Source organism: Pleurodeles waltl, chromosome 10, assembly GCF_031143425.1.
Source record: "Pleurodeles waltl isolate 20211129_DDA chromosome 10, aPleWal1.hap1.20221129, whole genome shotgun sequence".
In the NCBI taxonomy this organism is placed as follows: Eukaryota; Metazoa; Chordata; class Amphibia; order Caudata; family Salamandridae; genus Pleurodeles; species Pleurodeles waltl.
Genome location: NC_090449.1, coordinates 932,588,735 through 932,614,626, shown reverse-complemented (window position 1 = coordinate 932,614,626; position 25,892 = coordinate 932,588,735). Strand labels below are relative to the sequence as shown.

The 25,892-nt window shown below is 39.0% G+C and overlaps 1 protein-coding gene across 2 annotated transcripts in view; it reads left to right on the top strand.

The window, feature by feature from the left end:
- The window catches only part of MIOS (meiosis regulator for oocyte development), a 148,802-nt gene that overhangs the window by 32,520 nt on the left and 90,390 nt on the right, over positions 1-25,892 (top strand). For both annotated transcript variants that reach the window (XM_069211726.1, XM_069211727.1), the window contains 4 exons: positions 8,475-8,644; positions 13,931-13,996; positions 17,972-18,130; positions 21,931-22,083. In XM_069211726.1, coding sequence (XP_069067827.1) covers positions 8,475-8,644; positions 13,931-13,996; positions 17,972-18,130; positions 21,931-22,083 — 548 coding nt within the window. The remainder of the gene's footprint in view (positions 1-8,474; positions 8,645-13,930; positions 13,997-17,971; positions 18,131-21,930; positions 22,084-25,892) is intronic.

The window sequence follows — 25,892 nt, the reverse complement described above, 5'->3', positions numbered from 1 at the left end:
TTGCATTCTCTGAAAGACTGTGGCCTGTCCTGTAACATGAAGCCAAAATGCTGTCACCTTTCCCATGCCGTATGGCTTCTAGATGAATATGGAACTTTGCTCTTTCTACCTGACAATCGTGATCTTTCCTCTCTGGGCCACAGCAGGCTGCTCTCCTAAGACTCCTGCTGAAGCTTGGCCTCTACAGAGGCAGAGGGCTTACCTTGACATAAGTAATGCACTGAAGTGTGAGCCAGCAGCACAAGGTGAGCACCAAACTGTCACTGAGAAGCAAGTTCTTGGCAGGAAGGGCATTGAGCATGTCTTCCAACAGGAAGAAAACACTACTACTAAACCTCTAACTAAGAGAGATGACGGAAGTGGTCCAGATATGGCCCCCAGAACTGTACACAACTATCCAGAGGAGCCCTTGAGAACTAGGTTTTGCCAAAGATACTGATGCAGAACCATTGCAACACAACCTCACTTTCATGCTGTTTTTTTCACTCCATCTACACCCAGTTATTCCTTTTGCTGCAGTTTCCTAATGTTTGCCTATGTCCAGTGCAATAATTTAATAATGCTCAAAGGCCAGTGAAGAATCCACTGACTCTGTCTATGTTGTACCTGTACTGTTAGTGAAATTTTCTATTATCCCTTAAGCTGTACCTGTGCTTTGTTCTTGAAGCTTGGGCAAATGCTTTCACTAAACAAAAGTCAAAATGATTGACTTTGTTTGCTTATTTTAACTCCTCAATGCAGTGATCAAAAACACCAATGGTATATTTTAAATGTTCTGTAGTGTTAAGAGGCTCTCATCCAGGGGGAAATATTTAGGGCTACATGTACTAAAGATTGGATTTGCAAGTCGCAAAACCTTATGTTGAACAGTGTCAATGACACTGTTTGCGATCCGCAAGGTGGTCGCAAATGCCCTACCTCATGAATATTCATGAGGTAGGTCACAATTTACGACCCCCTTGGGAATGGCCGTGCTCACAGGGATGGTGGCCTGCTGGAGACAGCAGACCACAATGTCTGTGACTGCTTTTAAATAAAGCAGTTTTTTTTTTTAGTTTTTTTTTAAGTGCAGCCCGTTTTCCTTAAAGGAAAACGAGATGCATTTAAAAAAATGAAAAGTTTTCGTTTAATTTTTGAAAAAATGTTTTTACTGCCATTCACAAAGGAGAAGGGGTCCCAAGGGGACTCCTTCCCGTTTGCGAATGGGTTAACACCAGTGTGACACTGGTACTAACCCGATTGTTTTGCGACTGCATTCGCGGTCACAAAGCAATCCTACATCTGACTGTGACTCACAATTAGGAAGGGAACACTCCTTCCGAATTGCAACTTGCAATCCCTTTTTTGCGATTCGGTAAATAGTTTATTGAATCTCAAAAATGGATTTGAACATACCAAAATGCATTTTGCACGTCGCAAATGGTTCGATTCGCTGTTTGCGATGTGCAAAATGCTACGTACATGTAGCCCTTAGAGACTTCTTTATTTAGAGTTTGATGGGGCATGATACTATATCACTAACCTAGTGAATGTCCCAGCCCCCAGTATTAGAGGTGCATTATAGTCAGTGACGCTTGTAATACATCAGCCAAGCTGCCTGCCATTATTTGATGCAGTATTCCATCCACTAAACTGTAAATAAAGCCCATTCTCACTTTGATTTTAATTTAACATTGTGTATTCTACAAAAATTACATTGAAATTTAAATGGATTTAATTTATTTTTTTCAAACGACAATATATATTAACTGGGTCGGGTAAGGGTAGTATAAAAAGGTGAATCTGCTTATTTAAATTAGCCTTAGGATAAAATGTAATTCCTTTACGCAGTATTCCCAGTGGGATTTGATTCCTGTGTATCTAGACTAAGTTGTGTAGGAAGAAGATTCATGTGTGAGAATGAGATGAATCAAATGCATCAACTGATTTTATTATTTTGAGAATGTCAGACTCCGAACCACAGAAGGTATTACAAGTTAATTCAGATTCAAGCCTTAGACTGGTTTCTATGAGCAGTGTGCTTCCAAATATAGAAGAGGAACTGAAAACACCCCAGCATCAAATATATCACAACCTGAAATATATGTAACCGCACCTCCCCCTCTGTCAGCCGTTATGATTGCCATCCAAAATGTCTTAGCTTCCATGGTAAAAACCTATAGTTAAAATGCTTACTACCTGGGACCATTCACTTGAAATGCTTAACTCTTTTCTCAGAATTCTTACTAAGCAAACAGACCATTCAAACCAAATAGATAGATATTTATACATGGCTCAGTGTACACAAATGGAGGATAAACTCTTGAATAGTTTAAAATTTGTCAAGCCATTTTAGCTCCACAAGTATGCACTTCATGTTGTGACTGACATACATTATCTGAAGACACCTATACCAGTCTAAAAAAAAGTTTCTTAATTTTTATCCCCTAAAATGATTAAAAACCAATTAAGACCAGCTAGACCTTTTGCACCAATTGAGAATAGAAAAAAGTGATCAAGAGTCCTTAAGGCCACTCAAGGATGCAAGACTTAACAATAATTGCCAGATTGCGAATTTGGCCGGCACAGGTGATATCAAATCTGATGACCGTCACCTATTTCCAGCCCTTGTAACACAGACTATATTTGAAAATCTGTTTCCTGATAAAGACAGTTACTACTTCATGAAAAGAGCATTCGTTTTGGGCATTTGTCATGCAATTCCCACTTTAAGAGTAATTCAGCTGACCCACATTGTTCTTGTAGAAGTGATGAAATATGACCCCCATGCATGCTGTAGTTACATTAACCTATACAGCAACATATACTATGATGTAGTTATTTGTAGACTATGCTGGAATAGTTTCAACTTTAGATATTAGGCACCTGGTGTTCATGGAGGTAACATTGTTTACACTGCACCTTCCATACTTCTGGAAGCTATTATAGCTGAAGCCAGGTCAGATGGAACTATAAACGCTTTGCTTCAGATTTGTAATCTCTCTTTGCTTTCAAAATGTATATCTCTACGGTTGTTTTTGAATATGAAATCTGTACTATTGAATGACATATACCTCCCTGTAGAAGTAATGATTTCAACGTGTAGGGGATGACGTTTGCAATTTTTGAAATAATTAACATCCATACGGATATTCCAGTAATTTTAGTGGGTAATGTTAATGCTCACATATTAACTTTATATGCTGAATCATTTTTAACAAAATTAGATGACATATAGGGGCTTGGTGTTCCATCTATATATAACACTATATTAGGTGGAGGGGGGTAGATGTTTTTTAAAATTGAACATCAAAGCTAAATTATGCTGTTATGAATGGCTGCGTGTAGGGTGATATACTGAGTAGTCCTACGTGTTGTAGTGATTGTCCTACGTCTACCATTGACTGTGATTTTGTATCTTATGGTAACATCAGCATAGTAACACATTTTCAAATAATATCCGAGAGCCTACGTGAACACAGTCTAATTGATCTAATCCTGCAGTTAGGTTTTACCCCAGTTGTTTCTGCGGGTCTAGTTACAAAAGTAACTTACACTTCTGAGTAATTCACATCTGTAATTTACAATTCATCTTTTGAGTAACTTTACTACTTTATCCTATTCCCAGAAACAGAGTTTAAAGTTACTCAAACGTGTACACTTGCACACCTACACCCCTGGACCAAAGTGGTAAAGACACATTTACAAGTGTAAACTTACAGCCAAAAAAGAAACCGTGGTAAGTCCAGCACCACAGATAGGCACTAATACTGCAACACGCTTCCATAGAAAATAACGGAGGTAGGGACCTAAAATAGAACTCCATAGGAATAATGTTAAATTGAATAATCTAAAATAGTTAAAAATATAATGTAACATTAAAATGCATTCAAAATAAAACCTTTAATATTTAGTTATAACATATTTTAAAAACCTTTTTTGGATGTATACATCAATGTAACAGATTACTTTTGAATTCTATACAGCACTTTTAATCATTATTAATTCATAATAAAAAAAAATGTTTTACTTTAGGTGAGAATCTTTCTGTTTTTTAATTTCAACTTCAGAAAAATAAATAAAAAATAATTTAATATATTGAAATTAAAGATTTAATTCAAAATCAAGTAATTAGTGCTGTAGCATTTTTTATATTGTTCTACATTTACAATAAATACATACAATGAATTCAAATTAATACTTAACATAAAAAGTATTTTTATAAACTTATTAGGTTCAATCAACTTTTCATTTTCCCCTATAATATACCATAAAGAAATCTCTACCCTCGACTTTGGAGTCTTCCTGTGGTAAAGTATAGGGAAAAGTAAAAGTTTATTTAGCTTAAAAAAAAAAAATTACTGAGGCTGTAACTTTATAAGTGCTGTTTGTAAATAGCAATGGGCTTACTCTTTTGTGGGTGGGTCATGTCACATCCTAAACCCCTCCTCTTTAGTAGTGAGTATGCCCCTTTTTCCAGGGACTCCCTCTGATTCCTCCCACATTTACTGCTAAGTACTAAACTTACATTTGTGTGGATCACCCCTATAGAAAAGCTAGGAGAGGTTGAGATAGAAATTTACTTGTTTAGGTTTGTGAGTAGCACTTTGTAGTACTTTAATAGTGCTATAGTAGTACTATTAAATGTACCACAAAATGCAGTTTGTGAAAATTGGGCGGTTACTTCCGTCCAATGCATAAACCCCTGTTTACGCATTGGATGGAATTATGAGTTTGGCCTTATATAATGCATCCAATAATTATTGGATGCCCTAAATAACCCACCCTTTGTTAAATTTCTGCAGGTCAAACCTGCTGAAATTAAACAAGGTAAATCATAAGATATGGATTGTAGCATGCAGATTCTATTGCGCTAAACACCAGAATCTGCATGTTATTCCCTATAAACTTGTAAAAGGTGTTACTTACCGCACCTGGTACCCTGTGGTATTATTATTTATCAGGGTCAATAAAAAACACCTCAACTTGCATTCAGGCCCTATGTCTTTTATGAGATTCATTAAATGTATTTTAGTATGATTGTACTTCATATTGATAAACTTCCATTATTTAGCGCTCCACCTCTGCTTCAAAGAAGAATCTTCCCATTAATGCAGGAACCATCAAGAAGATTGTCCATCAGGAAGGTGGTGTCAGATGGTAATTCTGTTTTTATTACTGGCTCCATTCTAGCTTAAATGCCAAGTTACACTTTGAGTGTATAAAGCCATACGTGAATTAGCTGCACTTCTTTTGTCTCTCTCAACTATCGTCTTTCCCTTTCAGTTCAGTTTACTTCTGCTGTAGAAACTCTTCTGAATTACTTTTATATCCCCCGTTCAGCTATGTTATCTTTAGAGGTGGCTTTGTAGCTGTGCTGATGTTGCATCCAACATCATAGTGCATATTACTTGTTAAATTCACCCTCTGTCCTCTTTCTTTACCATGTGTCTGGATGGTTCAGGTCTGCCCCCCTCTTTTCTTGAGCCCTGTCAGCACTATTTTTCTGCCCCCTTCTACATAGTAACCTCTAAGAGATACCCAATCCTTGAAGGATATTTCTGACATTTAATTAATATTTCTGTCCTACTTTTTTTTAAAAACTATAAATATGTGGACCTTACATGAACTTTGAGCTATCCTGGTTGTGAACAGCAATTCCCACTCTGCTGTTGTTGTTTTTTCCATGCTGGTCTCTTTTTTTTTTTTTTTTTTTTTGTTCCTATTTTCCTCTTTTGTGGCAAACATGCTCTTCTTCAACAAGGCTTTCACCTTTTGCAGTCTCTTTGTGCTGATAAATGGGATGCCAGAATGTCAAACCTTGCCACCACTAGCCATTTTGCTTCTGTCACAGCATGAGGAGCACCACTGGTACATATATGCTTGTGCCTAGTTCCTTCTGGTCCACTACATTTTAAGTTAAGGTCCTCTCCCTAATTGTCAGTAGTATAACTTACCTCTTATTTTAGCCATAACTCCTAGCACCGGTTACACATTGGTTCTTTCAAGGGGTTTCCCGTTCTCCACCGATAATTCCAGAGCTAACCTGCTCATGAGCTTCTGGAAGTGAGAGAGTTGACTTAAAGGAGACACTGAAATTTTCTGGTATTGTCTTAAACTTTGTATTTATTTATGCATTGAAGGTGAAGGAGAGTCATCTCAGCTCGTTTCTTTGTAGTCTGCTACTTCAGTCCTTGTTACTGACACCGTGGTTGCTCAGTTTGCTTTTAGTTATGTCCTACCATTAATGGGTCATACCTCCAACCAGCAGAAGGATCTCTGCGCTCAATTAGATTTGCCCCTTCGAGTACCATTTTTCTTGGATTTATTTGGCCTTTTCTGCATGGTTTGTAGGAAGTCGAGGCTTGTGCCTCTTATGTGGGTGATCGCTGCTTTTGCCTCTTTCATTGCTCTGTATTGGTCTCTGCTCTGCAGACGAGTGAACATCACTTTGTAAGTGCCATGAACATAAATTGATGCCATGCTCTGGGTAGTGTTCAGTGAGTCATAGCAATCTTGTCATCCCCACGCAAGGCTTTCTCTTTTTCATCCACATCATGACTACCCGGGTGGTGTGGTTGTTTCTGGGCAACTGGGTTGGGTGAGAGGTATATGCACTTGAACCCTGGACCAGGAATAAGGACGGCTGATTGCGCATTGAAGGGAGAGTTCACTTTTATAGGAACCAAAGAACACCCAGTGATTAAAGCATACCTTCCCATCCTCCCCCCAGCACATCATCTTCCTGCTCTACCAAGCTAAGCTTCCAAAGAATCTCACAGAAAACAGTTAATGTGCAAAGAAGTGACGGGATAACCTAGACCACACAATCTACCAGTATACTAGTCTGACAAATATTCTTCATCATAACACAAACTCTAATCTTTGTGCAGTAAAGTACAAATAAAAGGATGCACAGATATTCCAATGTTAGAATAAAGATCTTGGCCAAAATAGGAGAGCTCTTGTAATTTAAGAGCATTTCTAATTAGCAATCAAGGGTCAGCATCCCACCAAGGTATTTTAGGCTGTTTAACTTGAGTGAGATGTAATTTGATATGCTAATTTACTGTAAATCCGTCTTAAAATGAGCAATTGACCTTTGTTTTCCTTGTTAAAGAGAATATGCTGGGAAGCATTGGGCAAGGTCTCCTTGTTTTTCTATAGATGTTCATACTTTGATGTTGTTGTTTTTTTGGGGTGGGGGGGGGGCTAATGTTTTGCATCCCTGCACTGTGCAAGGGAAGTTATGCTTACAATGAAGATCTGGCTTCGCAGGTTTCACACATGTCTATTCAAGTATGTAACATCTTAGGCTTGCATAATGCACTAACACCTCTACATCTGTGTTCCCAACTGATACCTTTCACAACACTCTTGTAATCTCTGAAGAAAAAAACCCAGATTTGAGTAAAACAAAATTGAATTATTGCACAAAAGAGTGAGCTATTTGAAGTGGATTATGGTCTGTCAATTTTATTATGTTTCTCAGTAACAGAACTAAAAATAACTGAAATTGTATTTTTATTTAGCTCGAACTAATAAAATGGTATTGACTAATGGTTGACAAATAGACAAATAGACTAGTGTAAGGGTTAATTTGCTGGCAACCTTAACATTAGGGAACAAGCTAATTACAGATGAATGTCCACTCGCCTATTCTTGTTTCTATGTATGTTCCATAGTTCACGGTTAGTGGTTGACTGAAGTGCTAGCTTAGCGTTTAGATCAACGGTAAAACAAAATGAATACTAAGAAACACACCTGTTTCATGAACCATGTAGTCCTTCAGGTATCTTATAGACCAGTGATTCCCAACCTTTTGACTTCTGTGGACCCCCATTTTATCATTATTGTAACCCGGGAACACCCACTGAATGATAATTGGAATCCAGCACCACCCCACTCCCCTCTGGGTCATTACTGGAAGCGGGGTCCCTGGCCTAAACATTGTAGATGATTTGAACTGCATAACAATACACAAAAGAAGCATTCCATCAAACACATGCAAAAATGATAACATAATTTGTTTAATATGCAAACTAATATAAATGCATAAATGATTTTAATAGGAAGGTTGAAGCTCTTCTAAATTAAATTGAAGCCACACCTCAGCCTTACTGTATCATGTTTAATGCACCTGCACTACCCCCACAAATCAATCTGAGTATATAATTTAATTTTTAGCCTCCAGTTTCAAATTCCTTGACAATTAATGTACTTTTTAAAATGTTCAATTGTGCATTTAGCCACTTTATTTATATACACGTTATTAATCTGTTAATATTTAATTTTCTAAGCAGTCACAAACCTCTGAGGAGGCTTCATGGACCCCCAGGGGTCTTCAGACCACAGGTTGGAAACCACTGCTATAGACTGCATCCATCAGTTCAGGCAACCTTCTCCACAGTTCATGTGTGCACTCTAAACATAGCATGCCATTGACTCACTTCAATAACTAATTAATAAGCTGTATTTTCCATGTTTATATACAGGGGATCTGAACCTGAATGTAGTGGCAATGGCGTTATCTGGTTATACAGATGAAAAGAATTCCCTTTGGAGAGAAATGTGCAGCACACTCAGATTACAGTTGAACAACCCTTATCTGTGCGTCATGTTTGCCTTTCTAACCAGTGAATCTGGTTTGTATGATGGTGTTCTGGTAAGACAATCTTAATTAGCTAAAAAAAATAGTTTGTGAGGTTTTCTCAAAATGGTAGTAATGTGATATCCTGGCACCCGCTGGTGCTCTAAGTGGGCTAAGAGAGATGCAGAGTCCTGGTGACGAAAAGAAAGGTCCTTTGCTGGTTGACTAAAATAAAATTCTCTTCCCTAGGGAAAAATCACTGTGTTGGAGTCTTTCTTATTATTATTATTATTATTATTATTATTAATAATATTATCAATTGTTTTCCCATTCACATATTTTTGTAAAGCCAAGATTGGATGTGAAGTGTACTACACAACATCAATTGGTAGAGTTAAGTTGTCAACCCTTTTGGTTTCTAGTCAAGACTTGTTTTTAGATGATTGGCTGCTTGAATTTAAGTTTATTTTTAATTACTCCCAATGTTTGTAGATACAGGCCCAAAATCTGTCGAGAATGAGACCTTTTTTTCTTGGTTTCTCTGCAGTAGGGATGTCACAGGACACTATCCCATGTAATTGTATGATAGACTGCAGTCAATGTGAATCCTATTTTATATTGAAATTGTCAAATGTTTTATTGCTTCTGGCCCAAGATAATGGTACTATATAAAATGTGTTTTTCCTGTTGATTTTCGTGGTACTTTGTCCTTATTTATGAATTGTTCAAGTAAATGATTCTATTTATCACATATTCAGCCACTTCCTTAATTATGAATGTCACAATTCTTAAGTAACATTTACAGTTCTGATTCTAATACCACACCTCACCAAGATGCTCACACTCCACCCCAATTTCATCACATTTACAACACTGTCAATCGTTTGGGTTCTGGCAAGCCACTGAGGTGCAGTTGTGGATTTAGGAAGGCCAGGGTGAACTTCATTACTTTCCTCGAAGAGTTGGTTCTTAAGCTTGCACTGTACTCCTGAAATCTGCTGGAGGGAAGGGTTGTGTTTCCTGAGCAAATGCCATTGAAAGATGCAAACCTAGTAATTTTAGGCATATGTTCTGTCTTATTAATTTAAGATTAAGTCAATGATAAATCATAAATTTGGTGAAGGGAACCAACGAAGTAGAGTTGATGAGATAGAATATTAAGATTTTTTTTTACTGGGGATGCAGAGCTATTGGGGTAGCAGAGTAGGAATTCAGTTTTGCCTGGGTTGTGTTTTTAGGAAGAATACTCTTATACAGTTGAATAATGTACCAGGCAATTATTTTAAGATAGTTATACGGTCAAGTTTAGACAGTCCGACGTATTGTGTATTGATGTAAGGATATTTGTTTGCCCTATATAATTATTCCTAGATGTTCAGTTTATAGACTGAGCAGGTAGGGCAAGACAATCAAGGCTATTGAGTCTGGTGGGACAACACTCTTCAGTAAAAGTACAAATGATTTGTCTAGTCTAAAGTCTAGTTAAAAAAATTAAGTTCTTGATGGGAGGAAAGAAAGAAAGCAGTTCAGAATCTTATTTCCAATTCCTTTTGAAGAGGAAAGACTGATACAATTTATCACAATTCTTTATTGAATAATGTCTGCAGAAGGATAAAGGAGCAATTGTAGGCAAACGCTGCCTTGATGAAGAACTCTTAGGGCCTCATTACAAGGCTGGCGGTCTTTAGACCGACAGCCTCCCGGTGGCAGTCAGGACCACCACCGCTGCTGTAGCGCTCTGACCGCCAGGGTACGGCTGTCTCCTCGGGATAGGTGATACCCACGGATTGACGGTGGGTGGAGGTCGCAATCAGCCTTGCTGATTACGGCCTGATTCTCTACCAGCCTTTTCATGGTGGTTTTACCACCATGAAAAGGCTGGCGGAGAACAGGTGCAGGGGAACACAGGGGGGCCCCTGCACTTAGCATTGTCAGTGCAGGGGTCCCCTTGCCCAGCACCCTTGCAATGTTACAGTGATAATTGCGAGGGTCCTGATGCACCCTACAGGCAACAGAATTGCCGCTAGCTCGATTACGAGCTGGAGACAATGCTACCGCCACTTTCCTAGCCAGTGTGACGGCAACCTACCCAGCGGAAGTTTTGGAGGCGGATCTTCCCGTCCTCCGAAATCCTAATTAGGCCCTTAGTGTGTCAGCTAGAATTGGTAGTGTTGCAGTTTATGTGGTACTCTTGGAACAGAATGGGATTGATAGCAGTCCAGTACTGTTTTGTTAGAGATAGCCAGAAGTTGATTTGCAGCAACGTTTTCCATAATTTTGAAGGTTTTCGTTACATAGGTATGCAAGAGTGTGTTATTTATGTAGCGCAAACCAACCCCAAAAAAATGGAGTGCTGAACAGTATCGTATGTTATAGCATACAATAAATATGTATGACAATAAACATATTAATCATATAATCAATGTTAGATGCTTTCACAAAATATCAATACCTTGTAAAGCAAACCAACTGCTCAGTCACCATTTCATTTCATTTCATTTCACCCCATACATTACTCATATAATAGTACAAACTCTTACACACTCCTCAGCATACGCTCTGTGACTCTGATACACATCATCCCAACCTGACCGTTATGTGTTATCCTCTTCATGATGTCGCTGAGAATAAAGTTACAACTGTGTACCAATTTTAGGCGTATATATTTAAATACTTGTGTATGTGTATTACAATATGGACAAAGCTTTAGACACACTCAGACTCTCCTTCCCTCTCCCTCCGCCACCCCTAAAAAAAAAAAAAAAAAAAAGCCACCTTTTTGCAGAACTAAAAAAGGAAGTGGCTTGTGTAGGTATACAGTCACTACATTCAGTATACCGTTTCTCTTCTTGCTGTCTCCCAAGTAGTGATCCTGCTGATCAGATTAGCGGTATCATGTGCTCATGACATTATCTGCAAAAACAACAAGCTGATGACTGTAATGCTTGAATTAATCTCAGCCACAGGTAATCTCTCAGGACCACAACATAATCCATTCTTTTTCACCCACCATGTCACCTCAGTTCGGACCCAGCCATATGCAAATCAGTCTTGACCCTACACCTTAGAGAAACATTCCAGGCTGAACTGCCAGGTCCTTCTTGAACCAGAACCTATGCAACCTAGGACAGGTTTCACCCCAGTTAGGGCTCTTTAGCCAGGTACAACTTGGTTTCAGTAGCATAGTGAGCCCGGGACCCACGCTTTGGCATACCCAGTGCACTTTGGATGTCATATTCAAAAACAACTAGCTGATTGATGGAATGCTTGAATTAAACTCAGCCACTGGCAATCACTCGGGCCGCACCCCAATCCATTTTTTTTTTCACCCATCATGCCACCTCAGTTCGGACCCAGCCATATGCAAAGCAGTCGTGACCCTGTTCTTTGAGGGAACAGTCCAGACCCAACTGCCAGGCCAGGTCCTTCCTGAACCAGAACACAAGCAACCTAGGATCAGTTTCACCCTACTTAGGGCTTTTCAGCCAGAAATAGCTTGGTTCCAGTGCCACAGTGAGCCTGGGAAACCCAGGTTTTGGCATACCTGGTGCACTTAGGACGTCAAATGAAAATAAAACAACAAGGTTATGAATGGAATGCTCAAATTAATCTCCGCCACTGGCAACAACTTGGGGCTGCATCTCAATCCATCGTTTTTCACCCACCATGCCCAGTGGCTGAGATTAATTTGAGCATTCCATCCATCACCTTGTTGTTTTTACATTTGATGGCCTAAGTGCACCAAGGTAAAAATGGTGACTGCCATGACCTAAAATTGAGAAGATTGCGACTTCTGTTACCGAAGATGGAAAAGGGGCCTACTTAATATGGAGTTGGACCTTAGCGGCTTTACGTCAATGGTTGTTAACAAATTTTCTTTTACGGCTTGCGGGTAAACACACCCTATACAGGTACATTGTTCAGCAATGTGCAACATACTGCACAGCAGCATAGGTTTCTCCCATCGGCATGATTATGCTGAGCTGAGAGGAACAGCTGTTGCAGATGAATAGTTTGCCAATGTAAAGCTAGTCTGACTGGGGCTGATGTAACCACGCTCCCCCCAACTCACATGCACACAAACACACAGAAATATTTTGGTGAAGAGATGCTCATATTTAGAATGTGGATCTGGTTCGGTTCCAAGTGCTTTGCATAGTATTTCCAACGGGGAGGTTTTGATAATCGTCTTCCCTTGAGTGTCTGTAAATATGGCATCTGGGAACTATAACACTTAGGGATCAGAAGGGACCCCAAACATTTGTTATACATTGTTTTTACAAATTAAGTATGTTTCTCACTCTAGCTGAACTACCTCCATCAATTGTTCCCATATCATCAAGCTGTAACATTGTAAAGTTGAGGAAGAAGGAGAGCATCCTAAATTGGAAATTTGGGTTAAATACATTTTAGTTCAAAATATAAATCTGATCATATTCCCAGTCGAAAGATTTTTCTAAAAAATCCTGTAAATTGTGTGAGTGTACTGTTCATTCTTAATTAAATCTTTAAGTAGGGCTCTAGAATGCAGTGTTTTGCTTTTTTTTTCAAATAAAATGCTAGTATTGGTGGTATGGGGCCAGAGTTACAAATTAATTTATTTTCTGGTGCCTGTTAGCTGGCGCCAGAAAAGGGCCTTTACCCTTAAAATACAATGGGGATCATTTTCACTTTGCTATTTCACTTGCCTGCCTCCGGTTCCTCTACTGCATTTTGAGGTGGGGAAATGGCTGAGTTTCCCATGATGACGGATCAGCTGCACCTGCCATCACAAACCCTTGAACTGATAGCCTGTCTTCTACAAAGCCCCCATGTCATGGTTTTGGTGCCCATACACTATTTAGGAGCTGCCCACCTTCAATGTAATTTCCCTTCCATAAATTACCATGTACGGCTTGGAAGTGCTAGGCAGGGAAATCAATCAATGACCCTGACGCACACACAAAAAATGTTCCTTGATCACTAGGGTCATTTTACCTGTAAAACAAACCCCTGCTTTCGGATTTTGTTTTAGACAAATAAAGTTTGTGAAGTAGGACTATGAAAATATGGTATTCACTTTTCAAACTACTGTGCATACGCCATAACAGCTAATGAATTGTAGGCATAGAGATCACTGCCAGCCAGGTGGGGATCTTCAGTTGTGGCAGATGGCCCTCCACCAGGAAAGCAGAAGCCAGGGCCAGACACTAACAGAATGCACTGATCATTGCAACAAAAAAAATAAAAAGTGGGAAATGTGCACAACTAACTGAACTATATACCCTATCTTATAACTTGATGAAAATGAAATACGTTTTACATTCTCTAACTCTGCTCTAATCCTTTTATTTAGACATAATTGTTGTTATTCCTTTTCAGTTTGAACATAACGTGGCAGTACGGGATCGAGTAGCCTTTGCTTGCATGTTCCTCAGTGACGCTCAGGTAAGGGTTGTTAAAACTGGATTGTTGTAATGTGGAGACTTATCTTTGAGTTCATTATTTCCCTTTTTTATATAAGTAGTAACAGTGGTCTGGGAACCTACATTCAAATGTCTACAAGTCAGAGATTTAATATTAACTGCAGCCGCCACCTGCAGGGCCTGTAATCCCTGAATGGCCCCAGTTAAAAAATGAGACACAAGTGTGTAGTCGTATCTCTCTCAATCTTCGGGTCCATTTTGGTTGGGACATCCTGCCTTATTTGGACAAAATATATTAATAATGGTCATGGAGTGCTCCAGCTCGAGGATTTACAAAGATCATTGCTGCAAAACTCAGACACACTCCTTTGATGTGGGTTATCAAACTGCCTCAGAATTTATCTGTGTGAAGAAATGTATTGTCATTGAAGTGTAGAGTTGTAGAGGAAGCATTTTAGAAGAATCCTCAGAATGCGTGTCTGCAAACTTTGTCTTGAACCTATAGAAGTGACATGTGGCTATAAACACTTTTGTGTGATGCAAATGTTACATTTAAATGTAGGGAATAAGCTATCCAGACTATAGGGCCTAAGAGCTAGTACAAATGCCATTTGTCTTGCAAATGACCATCTGAACTTTAAATATGAAATGTAATCATTAGAATCCAACATTTAATTGTAAGAAGATTCATACTAAACAAAAGGGAGAAATCGAGTTCGCTTCACTTATGGTAGTGTAGATAAGTTTAACCTTATTTTACGCTATATAGAAGTTGATACACTATGCACCTCAGAGCAAGGCTGTCCTTTTCAGAACACACGATGGACAATGTATCCACAATTCTACATGTCAGAAGAATTTTTTTGTGACAAGCTGCCTAATCCTCCAATAGGAAGAGTCATTTGTGCATACCATGGGTTAACCAGCACTGCCAAAGAAACATTTTAGCTTTCATGTGTTACTAGGTACAAGTTGTAAACTTTAGATATAAAAATAGTTTGTTTTTACAGCGCTGGTATACCTTAGACATGCTTCATCCTTTTTCTATTCAAAGCCAAAGTACAACATTGTATTTCTGGGCAATATGATCAAAGGTCTGCTTCCAACAACTATCTTCTTCTATTTGCGTACACAGTCTGGTGGGGAAATCTAGGCTTTTGCTGTACTCCATCCCTTGTAACGCAATTCTGCCTCTTGTCTCTTGGAGTTGGATTTTATAATACACTGAAAAGAGGGAGAAGATCTTCTTGTCAAGCTAAAGACTTCCTGGTCACTCCACTTGTTTAAAGGGCTAGTGGATCTCCCTCTCTCTGTGCTCGCAAGCAATCTTGGGTTAGTATGAGCACTGTATAAAACAATACAATACATTAAAATTCAATGTGCTCACTCAAAACCTGAATAAACCCATAAATGCATATTCCACATTTTGCTGCTGCCTGTTCTGATTTGAGAAGAAGATACATTCACGTTACATCACCACTAAGAGTGATATTAACAGTCACACTTATTTCAATACAGGCACGTGTTCTGAATGAAATGTGTGCAACATTTACATTTGGAAAAACAAATAACGGGGTTGGCACAAACCTCAAACGAGGGGTGAAGTGAACAAAAAAAATCAAGAGCTATTTTGCTGAATGTTTCTGTAATGGCTACTTTGAAACTCTAACAACAGTGGTCCCTCAAATAAATATTCTTAGTATATGCAACCACTGATAACTTTCGTCCTGTCATCACCAGGTTAAACCTCAGAGGCAGATGGGCACTGTAATCCTGTGATGGCTGCATTACAGTGATGAAAAGTACCACAGACAAGTCAAAGCCCCTAAAAAGCGTTCAATCAGTGTCGAGCTTTTCAGATTTTCCACATATCTGTCATTCAATAAGTGAGAATGAAGATCCTCTACATGAATTTTATCCACCCATTTTGTTATGAATTTGGTCCATTTGGACCTATGTTGGACACAGATCGTCTGTACTGACAATGCAATAAGGGGACTTGGGAAATCACGAGTGATTTTGCAGCGCTGGAACATAACCCTTAAATGTTGTTTTGAAAGTTTTATTTAAAGTTTACAGTGAAGAAAAGTCCCTGAAATCTAGAATAGCAGTTATGTATTCACAAGGCATGTACTGTGTGCCTTCCCAAAATCAAAATCGCTAGGTCGATCCCAAACCGCCAGCAGTGATGGCATTGTGCTCCTAAAGAGCAGATTTCTTTGTAGAACACTTGTAGACAATATGCGAATGTGTTCCACTCACCTATGCATCACTGCACTGGAGGTGAATTAACCAAAACTTCCAGGACAAAAGGACCGCTTTATCCATCACTATACAATGCCGTCATGTAAAAAAAAATCCCACATGATACCACTCAAAAAGGCTGCTGTCGTTAATAACACCTGTTCAGAAGCCTCACTTACAGGCAACCACGGTGGAAACACATAGCAAATAATGCAAATTATTTTTACCAGAGCTAGAATGTCAGGGTATTCTAATGGGGGCTGTGTCTGTGGTAAAATTAAAAGGCAATTGGCCATAAATTATGAATCTGTCATTGACTTACAACTATTGGAGCTTATGGAGGTAAAACCTACTTTTCTCCCACTTTATAAAATTATTAAGCAATACTACAGTGGATGCTGGCCTGAGGCTAATTGCATTGGCAGATTATTTAATATAGAATGAACATAGTTTAGCAATAGATGCAAGTGGAACTTCCTGCCCCTCACACTTCCTTTCATCGTTGGCTCTGTGCCGGGGACAAAAGGAGGTGTTTCTGAAGCATAGTATTAGCCTCTCCCCTGGCTGAGGTGTTGAGGTCATGGCAGCTCCTCTGTTCTGAGAATTGTAGTATTGCATTGCTTCCACAGACCAAATTGATTGGCAGCCAGTTGTTATTTAACAAACAACATCAGCCTGTAATGGTGGTGCTGGTGGAGGGAAAACAGAGTCTAACAAGGTATTGCACATCAGGATGGAGCCACACAGATGTAGTACATGAGCTCCTCTTGTTTCTGGTGCATTGTCACTGAGCAGAGTGCAGAACACACAAGAGGTGAGACGAATGAGGGAGACATTTTTGTCTGACTCAGTGCTGGTGCACAATACTGACATGCTGCAAGTGCAGTTCAGAGTTTTTCTACCCACTGGCCAGCATGTGCAGTTTTCTTTTTAAGTTTCAAGTTACTGAAATCCGAGATGAGGGTGGCTAAGGAAGGCAGCTGGTGCAGAGAAGGCTCAATATCTGGAACCTGTTTTCCTTTTGGTTTGTTGTTGGAGAATGCATGAGTGCCTGTTGTTTTGGAGAGCTTCTCTGCTCTTCAGTTTAAATTTGATATGTAAGACACCTCCACTAGGAGTTGCAGATCAACACATTTACTGCCTGGATTGCATCAACAACCTAGATAAAACATGTCCCTACTTCTTTCATTTAAAAAAGCCTTTTTCATACAATTTTGACCTGCTCAAATTATTGTATTATAGTTATAACATGAAAAATAACAGCAGAGGCAATTGAACTACTTTTTGTGTGAACTAATACAACTTCTGCCCAAATCCGATGCTGTACTGAAGGTAATCAATTTGTAGGTGGCGTCAAAGCCCCTCCCTTCCTTTTACTTTTTAAAGCTGTTTTTCTGTTTATCACATAAGGTCTGGTGACAGTTTTGCTTTCAAGTCCGATCTAAAAATGTCAGCACCCTCGAACCGTACTGGGTGGACACACTGGGAAACTAAAGAAGCAGTACCTGAAAATGCTAGTTATAGAATAAATAAAAAGCAGCGCTTTACCTTGTGATCTGAAGCACCAGTCTTCTTTTATTGATTTCATCTGTGAAAGTACTGATCTCTGTTTATTAATATGTGGCTATTTTAGACATCCTGATTAGATCTTTAATAAAATTGTTCTGTAATAATTAAAGATTTTAAATGTCTTATTTCATGATCTGTTCCAACTTCACTTTGCAAAATCATTGAATTTGGTTTTGCTTTGTAGTTAAACCGGTACATTGAAAAAATGACCAATGAAATGAAGGAAGCTGGAAATCTGGAAGGAATCCTATTAACTGGCTTAACCAAAGATGGTGTTGACCTGATGGAAAGTTATGTTGATAGAACAGGGGATGTCCAAACAGCCAGTTACTGTATGTTACAGGTTAGTGTTTTATTTGTGTTTTTATTGTATTAATATTTTTCTCTAGTTTGCTGACCTATTGACTGATGCCAGTTCCAGTATTTGTTGGTGACCTGAAGTCTTGCCTCTATGATACGCTTTTTACTGTCATCCGAGTGAAATAGCTTTTTCCATTCATGTTTTTTATGCCATTCCATTTGCTCACTGTCGCTAGATGATTTGGAAGCTCTCTCTCCGAACTAGCCCTGGATGCCTCTTCTAAATCAATTTTTCTGATAAAGGTCTCATTTGATAATTGGTGACGGGTAAAAATGGTTGTTGAATCCATTTCTACTAGTTGCATAATACGATATTACAAAGAGAAAAATCTAATGCTGGACATAATTTGTTGAGCCAAAGAATCATGCTTCCATTTAATTAAAAACAGAGTTTAATTGGGAGTCTTTGCTGTGTCTTTACTGATTTATTCACTTTGCATGGGGATTGCACATTGGTTTCTGGTTGCTTGGTTTTGCACCTTATGAAACATTTGTTTTGTTAAAGTATGTGTTGAAATTCTGTAAAATTACTGAATATAGTACTCTGAACATGAAATATTTTTTATGTATAAGTGCAAATCTAAGTCCAGTTATGTTGTCATGTCATGATTCAGTCAGTTTATTGTACTGTAGAACACTTAAACAGATGGAATTTTATTGTAAGTTAGGTCTCTCTAGCCACCCCACATATAGGGGGGTCATTATGACTTTGCGGACGGTTTCCACCATCTGCCAAAGTCCCGACGGTCAGGTTGCTGCCAGTGCAGCCGCTTTCCTGCAGGCCCCATTAAGAGTCTCCTGCTGGGTCAGCAGGCGGAAACGGTGTTTCCGCCCGCTGGCCCAGTGGGGGAACGGCCTACTACACTGACACCGGCTCATAATAGAGCCGGCAGCAATGCTGTAGTGCGTAGGGTGCACCATCACCTGTCGCAATGTTCACTGTCTGCAAAACAGACAGTGACCATCATGACGGGGCTGGCCACGGGGGCCTCTGCACAGCCCTTGTCAAGAGCACGGGCATTGCAGAGGCCCCCTGCACCCAGTCTCCACCAGCAGTTACATGGCAGTGCCATCGCCATGTAACCACTGGTGGAAAAGGGGGGGCGTGATCCCCAGGGCAGCGCTGCTTGCAGCACAGCCCTGGTGGATTAGGACTGCCAGCGCCGCCAGTCCCTCATATGGAGGCAATCTGGTGGTCCGACTTTTGTGCTACTGCCACAGTTGTAATGTGGCAGTCTGACCACCACCCGACCCTGGCGGTCTTAAAACTGCCAGGGTCTTAATGAGGCCTGACGCCCAAGGTTTATAGCGTGCCATTGTCTTGAATGCAGGTTGTTGCATAAAAAAGTAATTCTTCACCTTCATCCAAAGGGCTGCGAAGGATTACTAAATCCTCAATGCTTACTGACTGCCCTACTTCCAATGTTTTCACCGTAATGGTGTTCTTTGGATGTGCAGGTTAGCATTGACCACAACCTTGAGAATAGCAAAAACTGCTGCAAGGACAAATGTTTGTGTTTTGAATAGATTGGTGCTTTACATTAAAGTGGAGTGCTCGCTGAATATTACTTATATGAGCTGGGCCCCCACCAGTTCTCAGCAACATACTACATGTTTGTTAAGAAGAAGAACTGGCAAAATCCAGTCTCGATCCCACAATTTTTTTTAACCCAGAATGTCCCTGGAAACACATACTGATGTATTTTAAAAAAAAAGCTCTTCATGTTTTACCATACACTGCACTAAACTAAACCACCCACCTGGACAAAAGACTAAGCATGAACTTACATCAAAACTAAATTTGCAGGCTGACAGACCGATGACGGCAAATTCCACCTGTGATTTCTGCACAGTTGCACGGCCTTAAATCTGTGCCAGATTTTGCAAGTAAGTTAAGTAAACTCCAGCGTCTTGTTATGCCATTGGCATTGACAGGACTAATGGCACAGTTCACTACACCAGACTCAATGTTTTGTTTTTGCCCATGAGAAGTGATAACCCCTTCCTGTTCTCACTGAAGTCTCTTTCATATTGGGGTTTGCATTATGTATTAGGAACTCAAGTTTTGTGTCTGTCTTTTACACGGCTGCTGACAGACATGAGACGAGTGCTTCTCTTCTGGTGTACGTTTTTCTGGTTTGCTTTCAAGCTGGAATTGCTGAAGTTGTGCAATTCTAAAATTAAGTGAACTGCTGCTAAACAATTGTATGCACTGTAATGGTGCTTTCCACACAACCCCCCCCCCCCTTATCTGAAAAAAATTAAATTTTATTTTCTGCCCTGTTAGCCTAGGACGCTGGGTCACTCTTAAACCTCTTTCCCACTGGTTAGTTCACAGAGCGTTTTGTCTAGATGTCTTCTCACATATTCCTGTTTAGTGGGATAAGGCATTTCCTCTGTGTTTCTTAATCTTTCTTCAGCACCTAAAGCCTTATATAATAACAGCCCCTTCCTTCAGAACCCAGGAGCTGTACCCAGAGTTGCATTTACTTTATTTTGTATATTTAGGAGTGCAAGCTGGGAGCAAGGAGGCTGGTGGTCGAGCAAATGTGATGCTTCCAGCATGTGAAGTAAAAGCAATGTAGTCTGGGATTTAGGAGTGTTAGCCACACCAGAAGATCAAATCGTCATTTCATTCTTAATACTTGGGTCACTGTCTGGTAAGTTAGACGGGGCAGAGTAGAACTTCATAAGGTGGAAAAATCTCAGAGCTATCCACTATTGTATCCTTTAATTAAGCAAGATTTTCAGAAATCCAGAAAACCTGAGCATATTGGGGAAAGACAACATCCAAAATATTTTTAAAAGGAGGGGAAAAGTACTCTTAAGGTTTGACTACCCCTAAAACATTTCGAGGGGATCAATACTCACAATACAGAAACCTGTAACATAAGTTGGTGGAACCTATTAAAACACACTAGTAGCAAAGGATGGATGAACAGTTTCAGCATGTTCTAAGATCCCTTGGCAAGTAAAGGGAATTATCTTTGGGGAGGAAAACAAACACCCTTGTGATCTTTATAGGGCATTTCTATTGTACTAGTGAAGGAATGTGCTGTTTGCAGATGAAATAATTATTAAACCCCATTGTCACAAATAGATTTGATTCACCTGCCATTTAAAGACATCTTGTATAGTTGTGGAAACCTGCCCCAACTTCGCATTTAAGGGCATTAGAGATTAGGATAGGTCTGCTTCAGCTTTGTACCAAATAAAATATCTGCTCCATCGGTATGTAACAGAGTCATTCTCCAAGTCCCAAATGGGATTCATTTGATTGGTACTGGTTTCTATCTGTGATAAACTGTAAAAGCTTATCACAGATTCTAGTATAGTAACAGGATGAAATCCTACGAGCTAATGCCCTTTGCTTGACCTTTATTTGTTTTCTTTGTATTTATACTTAATTACACTTCTTTAACATAGCTGTCCCACAAATATCTACATTAAAGCCTGACTGCAGTAATATTTCTGATACTTGAAAATAAATTGTTACTAGGTCACTTCTATTGCCACTTTCCCCTTATCGCCGAAATACCAAATCATTTATACTGCTTCTAGCAGTAAGCATTTGGAGGTTGAGGTTTTCAGTGGAAGCTACACTGGGGAAAATGCTGTAGAATGCCTTTAGTTATATTATAACTGCATCTAAAGTGAGACTCTTATGCTCTTAAGTATGTTGAGGGTAACATTATACTAGGCATAGATATACTAATTTACATTGCCCCTTGGATTAGACTTTTTACTTTGTTGTGTTTCTGATTATATAAGATGTTTTCTTAGGGTTCTCCATCAGACATTCTGAGGGATGAGCGAGTCCAATATTGGATTGAGAACTATCGAAATTTACTAGATGCGTGGCGATTCTGGCACAAACGAGCAGAGTTTGATATCCACAGAAGTAAACTAGACCCAAGTTCAAAACCATTAGCACAGGTATGTAAAGTCATTTTTCATATTAACTTTCAATTAAAAAGGTTATCTGTTGTGCACTTCCAGAGGTGTTCTTGTTCAGTTGCATGCAATGACAGATTACCCCTGCAAGTGATCACAAGTATTCAGGTTTTAATGTTTGCTCTTAAGGAATCATTCAGTTGGTTGTGCAAGATAAACAGCATAAAGCTGATCACCAAGATTAGCAATAGGTTTTCTAACTCTAGTGGTAGAGTGCTTAGATGGTTCAACATGTATGTCATGGTGCAAGAGAGCTTTTAATGAGTTGAGTCTACCAAATGATGATGGCAATAATATGGGCTTTATCAGTGAAAGTTAACACTGCACATTTAAATAACCATAACTTCCTTTGTCTGGTTTGTTCATGGATGAGAGGATAATTCAAATCCGATAATTAGTTTTTAGCTTACTAGGTGCTTAAACTAGACAGTAGATCTTCATGTAAGTACATACCCATTAGCTTATGATTTAAGACCAAAAAAGCTGTATAAACATCAGCCTATAGACCAACTTAAATGGTTACGGTTCTGTTCCTATACCATACTATGTGATGGGTAAAAATCATGACATGAATATAACGTGAACTGCATTAAAACACCTCTTTAAACTTTTGCGGTGTTGCACCACTGACGGACAGGACAGAAGTCAGTTTCTTGAATTTCCATTAATGTGAAACCCCAAACATTTAATTGAAGCTAGCACAATGCTGATATTCTTAGCCAGTGCTTCCCAAAGATTTTAAAACAACAACCCAGTTTATAGAACAATAAACATTCGCTATATGCCTAGCTTTAATGAGCATTAGGTGAAATTTGTAATGTAACTATAGCTTCATGTGCTAGCACACTGTCATTTACAGGTGGCACATTATTCACTGCAATGGCCACTACATTTTCACAGACCTAGTGTTACTGTGATATATCTATATTGAGCACAAATGATAAAGTATAGAAATTGGGTTTCTATTAATATTTATCATTTGTTAAGTGTCTTGATTTTGATCCTATTAAAATGTTTGTTTCTAACACGCTTCAGAATTGCAAAAGACAGTGGGCCTGATTCTAACTTTGGAGGACGGTGTTAAACCGTCCCAAAAGTGGCGGATATACCACCTACCGTATTACGAGTTCCATAGGATATAATGGACTCGTAATACGGTAGGTGGTATATCCGCCACTTTTGGGACGGTTTAACACCGTCCTCCAAAGTTAGAATCAGGCCCTGTGTGCTTTATTTTTGCTTTCCTAACTGATGAATGTGTACAGTTTATTTGCATGTATTTATATCTCGTGTTTAAAAAAAATAAAAATCATCCTACAACCTTTTCTTTTACGCTTTCTATACCGTAGCAAGACTGTCACATCATTCCCTTTACTTTTCTTTCCCTGACTGCAAAGTGATTGGAGTTTGTAAACACCAACTCCCATGGTAAAATAACATAGCAGCAATTTGTCAGAGGACGTAGCCTGACATTTGTCTTTGAAGCACAGCAAATGTGACAACATCAATACGAAATTTAAAGGCGCCTTTATTTAGTAGGTCGCAACCTACATTTAAAAAAACACTGTTCTAACCCAAAGAAGGTTGCACTGGAAGAGTTGTATGTTTACTAGAGAATAGCAGATTTTTCTTTGAAGAAGAAATGGCATCTAGAAACGAGCATACCGGTATGAAATTCATTATAAAACAAAGCTTCATGAATTGAAAATGGATTAATGGGATTTGAACTGAGTACATAATAACATGAGACCAAAAAAACCCTAACTGCAACAATAGTCAATCTTCATTCTATCAATAAAGTACTAAAATATTCTTAAAACAGGGGTTAAAAACTCCCCCTAGAATAATTCTCTGCTGATTTCCTCTTCCATTGTAGTCTTAAATCAGCACCATGAAGGACGTTATTGGTCTTAAAAAAAAAAAAATGGGTACCTCGCAGGAGCAACAATGAAAGTATTGCACAAAATAAGCAGTCTCCCAGATTTTTCATCATTGTCACGTAACCGCAAGGGAACGATGGAGACATAGCCAATGGAGAAAGTCTCTTGCTAATCCAATTTTGTATGCTGCTATATTTTTTTTTTGTCTCAACAGAGACTTTTGGTGCAGGCTATATAAGTTGACCCTCACTATGCTGTCTGCTAAGTGAGGTGCAACTATGTGTCCTACAAAAAATTATTGTAACGATGTCAGGCATTCACTTCAAATAGTTTATTGGAAGTTATCCTGCAGCACATTTAAAAACCATATACAGGATACAGTTAATGGTACCATGTTTAAAGGTTTTGTGAATAATTTTGTCATGGAATTAAGATTTCCTATTCTGGTCCTGTAAGCATCCTTTTTAGTCTATATTTGGAGTAGATGAGAGTGGCCCTGCCTTTTATGCTTCATACTTTGTGTTTTTGGTTTTACTCCCAGGACCTAAGCGTGCCTTTTTAATATTGGTTTTGGAAACGCCCAACATAAATAGTTTTTTTCCCTGCCTGTCATAAATGAAAGTCCTAATTCTGTTAAGAACACAGATTTTAGAAATATGTTTTTATTGGATTTACTTCTGACAGTAGCCAGCACAGAAGCAATATGAAATAATGACATTTCCCAGAAAACATTATGAAGGAAATTAATGGGTTAGAACCATAGGGATGTGGCCACTGCACAGTCAAGAGTACTACAGTATCTCATGACCTGGGTCAGCCAGTGTGTCTTTTTTATTCTTCTTTGTCATTCACCACCCCTGAATTCTCCACAGCCGCACCACTACTCAAGGACAACTTCTCAACTTTCTCCTGCACCATTTACCCCTGTTTTGATTGAGAACTTCAAAGGTAGAAACCATTGCCCAAATAACAGAAAGGCTGTGTGGAGAGCAAGTAATGTCAAAAGTGACATTAGTGAATAGTCTTGCAGTGTGGCTGCATTTGCCTTTATGTCCTTAATAAAGTGCTCACTTTATTTTAAAGAAGCAAGGAAAAATTGTTCCGTATCAGGACACTGATCAAGGATCATTTTTATTCTCAACAAACACAAGTAGAACAGAGAAACAAGTCAAATTATAGAAGGCATTTAAGCACTATATTCAATATATACCACACATCCACAATGCCAACATTCAAAACTAGAGGTTGACCAAAATTTAAACCCATCAAAAGTAAGCAATATACTGTAGTCTAAACGGACCAAAGAGGAGATGTAGTGAGGCTAGGAGATGAAATATCAAAGAAACTTGTAGAGTTTGTCCGCTTATAGGATCCCGTCCATTCCTTACCCCCATAAGACAAATTTTAGAGCCTTCTGAAAATTCTCTTGCCAGTTGCCCTCCTTCTTTCTGCAGTTCAATGAGTTAGTTAGAAAAATTCCCGGTATACCATGGCCTTCATCGGAACTTGCTTGCTTGACTCCCTTTAAGAATGTTCCAGCTACTCACTCTTCCCTGGAAAAAACAAATCTTTGATTTTTATAGCCCAGTGGGAATTTCTTAAGGGAGTGGATTGTGGCCCTGAGACTAGTTCCTTTTCCAAGACCAGCAAGGCCTTTTTTCTGTTTAGCATATCAGTGTGTTGGTCTGGTAAAAGGAGTAAGTAGTGGCGGGTGGTGAATTTTAAATGTATTTGGGCATACATTTTACCACTAGAGTAGAATGTGCTAGTGCCGTGAATGGTCAGGGACTGAAAAAGGAGAGTGCATGAGATTCTACCATGGCAGAACAGTTTTTGAAAAATGTGTTCCAAGGGTGGATATTACAGCATACATCCAGTCATTGAAAACTTTGCACTTTAGTAGAAGGCAAA